The sequence below is a fragment of the Myotis davidii genome, unplaced genomic scaffold (assembly GCF_000327345.1).
Source record: "Myotis davidii unplaced genomic scaffold, ASM32734v1 scaffold37, whole genome shotgun sequence".
Classification (NCBI taxonomy): domain Eukaryota; kingdom Metazoa; phylum Chordata; class Mammalia; order Chiroptera; family Vespertilionidae; genus Myotis; species Myotis davidii.
In genome coordinates this window covers 172292-173426 of record NW_006289395.1, presented here as the reverse complement: position 1 = coordinate 173426, position 1135 = coordinate 172292, and the positions used below count along the sequence as shown (strand labels likewise).

General features: G+C 48.4%; 1 protein-coding gene across 1 annotated transcript in view; it reads right to left on the bottom strand.

Moving 5' to 3' along the window:
- The window catches only part of EIF5A (eukaryotic translation initiation factor 5A), a 3841-nt gene continuing 2706 nt past the window's right edge, over window positions 1–1135 (bottom strand). The window contains exons 3-6 of the mRNA XM_006761628.2: window positions 730–834; window positions 448–579; window positions 278–351; window positions 1–134 (exon numbers count right to left, since the gene is read on the bottom strand). Coding sequence (XP_006761691.1) covers window positions 289–351; window positions 448–579; window positions 730–834 — 300 coding nt within the window. The 3' untranslated portion in view covers window positions 1–134; window positions 278–288. The remainder of the gene's footprint in view (window positions 135–277; window positions 352–447; window positions 580–729; window positions 835–1135) is intronic.

The window sequence follows — 1135 nt, the reverse complement described above, 5'->3', positions numbered from 1 at the left end:
GGGGGTGGAGGAAACCAAAATAAAACATCAAATAAATTGTGTAGGAGTCCAGCCAAGGGCCGGGGCCAGAGCTGAGCCAGGCTGGGGGAGGGGGCCTCTGCAGGCTCGAGGATCACTGCGCCACCACCGCCACCCTGGGTACAAAAGAGAAACCAGTTAAGACAGGATAATACGTTTAACAGGAGGAAGGCTTAGGGGTCAGAAAGCCTAGAACAATTAAGATTAAAGCATCCACAAAGTATGTGAAGGGGACTTGAGGGGAGTTTGTCGCACTTACCTGGGAGCCAGTTATTTTGCCATGGCCTTGATTGCAACAGCTGCCTCCTCCGTCATGGCAGACAGCACTGTAATCTTCAGGGAGCAAAAGGGAGAATCAGAAGTCTGAGCTCAGGGACCAAGCACAAGCAACAAAGCTGGGCACAAAAGAAAGTGGGTGGGGCACTATACCAGGATCTCCTCTCCACAGTCGTACTTCTGCTCAATTTCCTTGCCAAGGTCTCCCTCAGGCAGACGAAGGTCCTCTCGCACCTCCCCGCTGTCCTGGAGCAGTGATAGATACCCATCCTGGATGCCAATCAGCTGGGGGAAAAGAGGGAAGGAAGCTGAAGGTTGAGGAGACGGGGTCTGACATACCAAATACCCTCTCCTCCCAGCACAAGCTCTTCTGATCAATCAGTATCTGCGCCCCCACCCCAACTGACTAACCCTACACCAAGACCATCCACATACCTGGAAATCATTCCTTTTGATGTTGGGAACGTCCATATTATGAGTTGACGGGCAGATATCTTCATATTTCTTCCCAGTAAAGATGTCAATACCAACCAGGTGGACCTGTATGTATGCATCACATCAAAGAGAAACCCAACTAAATTTCAGGATGGAGGAGATCAAGTTTAAGTTGTCCCTGGCTGGTGAGGGAAGTCAGACTAGATTGGGCAAAGATTAGGGGAATTGGTAATGAGCCATAAATTCAAGAAATACTAAAACTTCCCAAAGGAACCTGAGGGGAAAAGACCACCATCGAGACTAGATTGACAGCACAAGGGAAAATGTAGGCCAGCTTTGGAGTAGTCAGTTACCTCAAGCTTATCAAATCATTGGTAAATAAAAGGCTAAAAAGTTGGAAAATGTT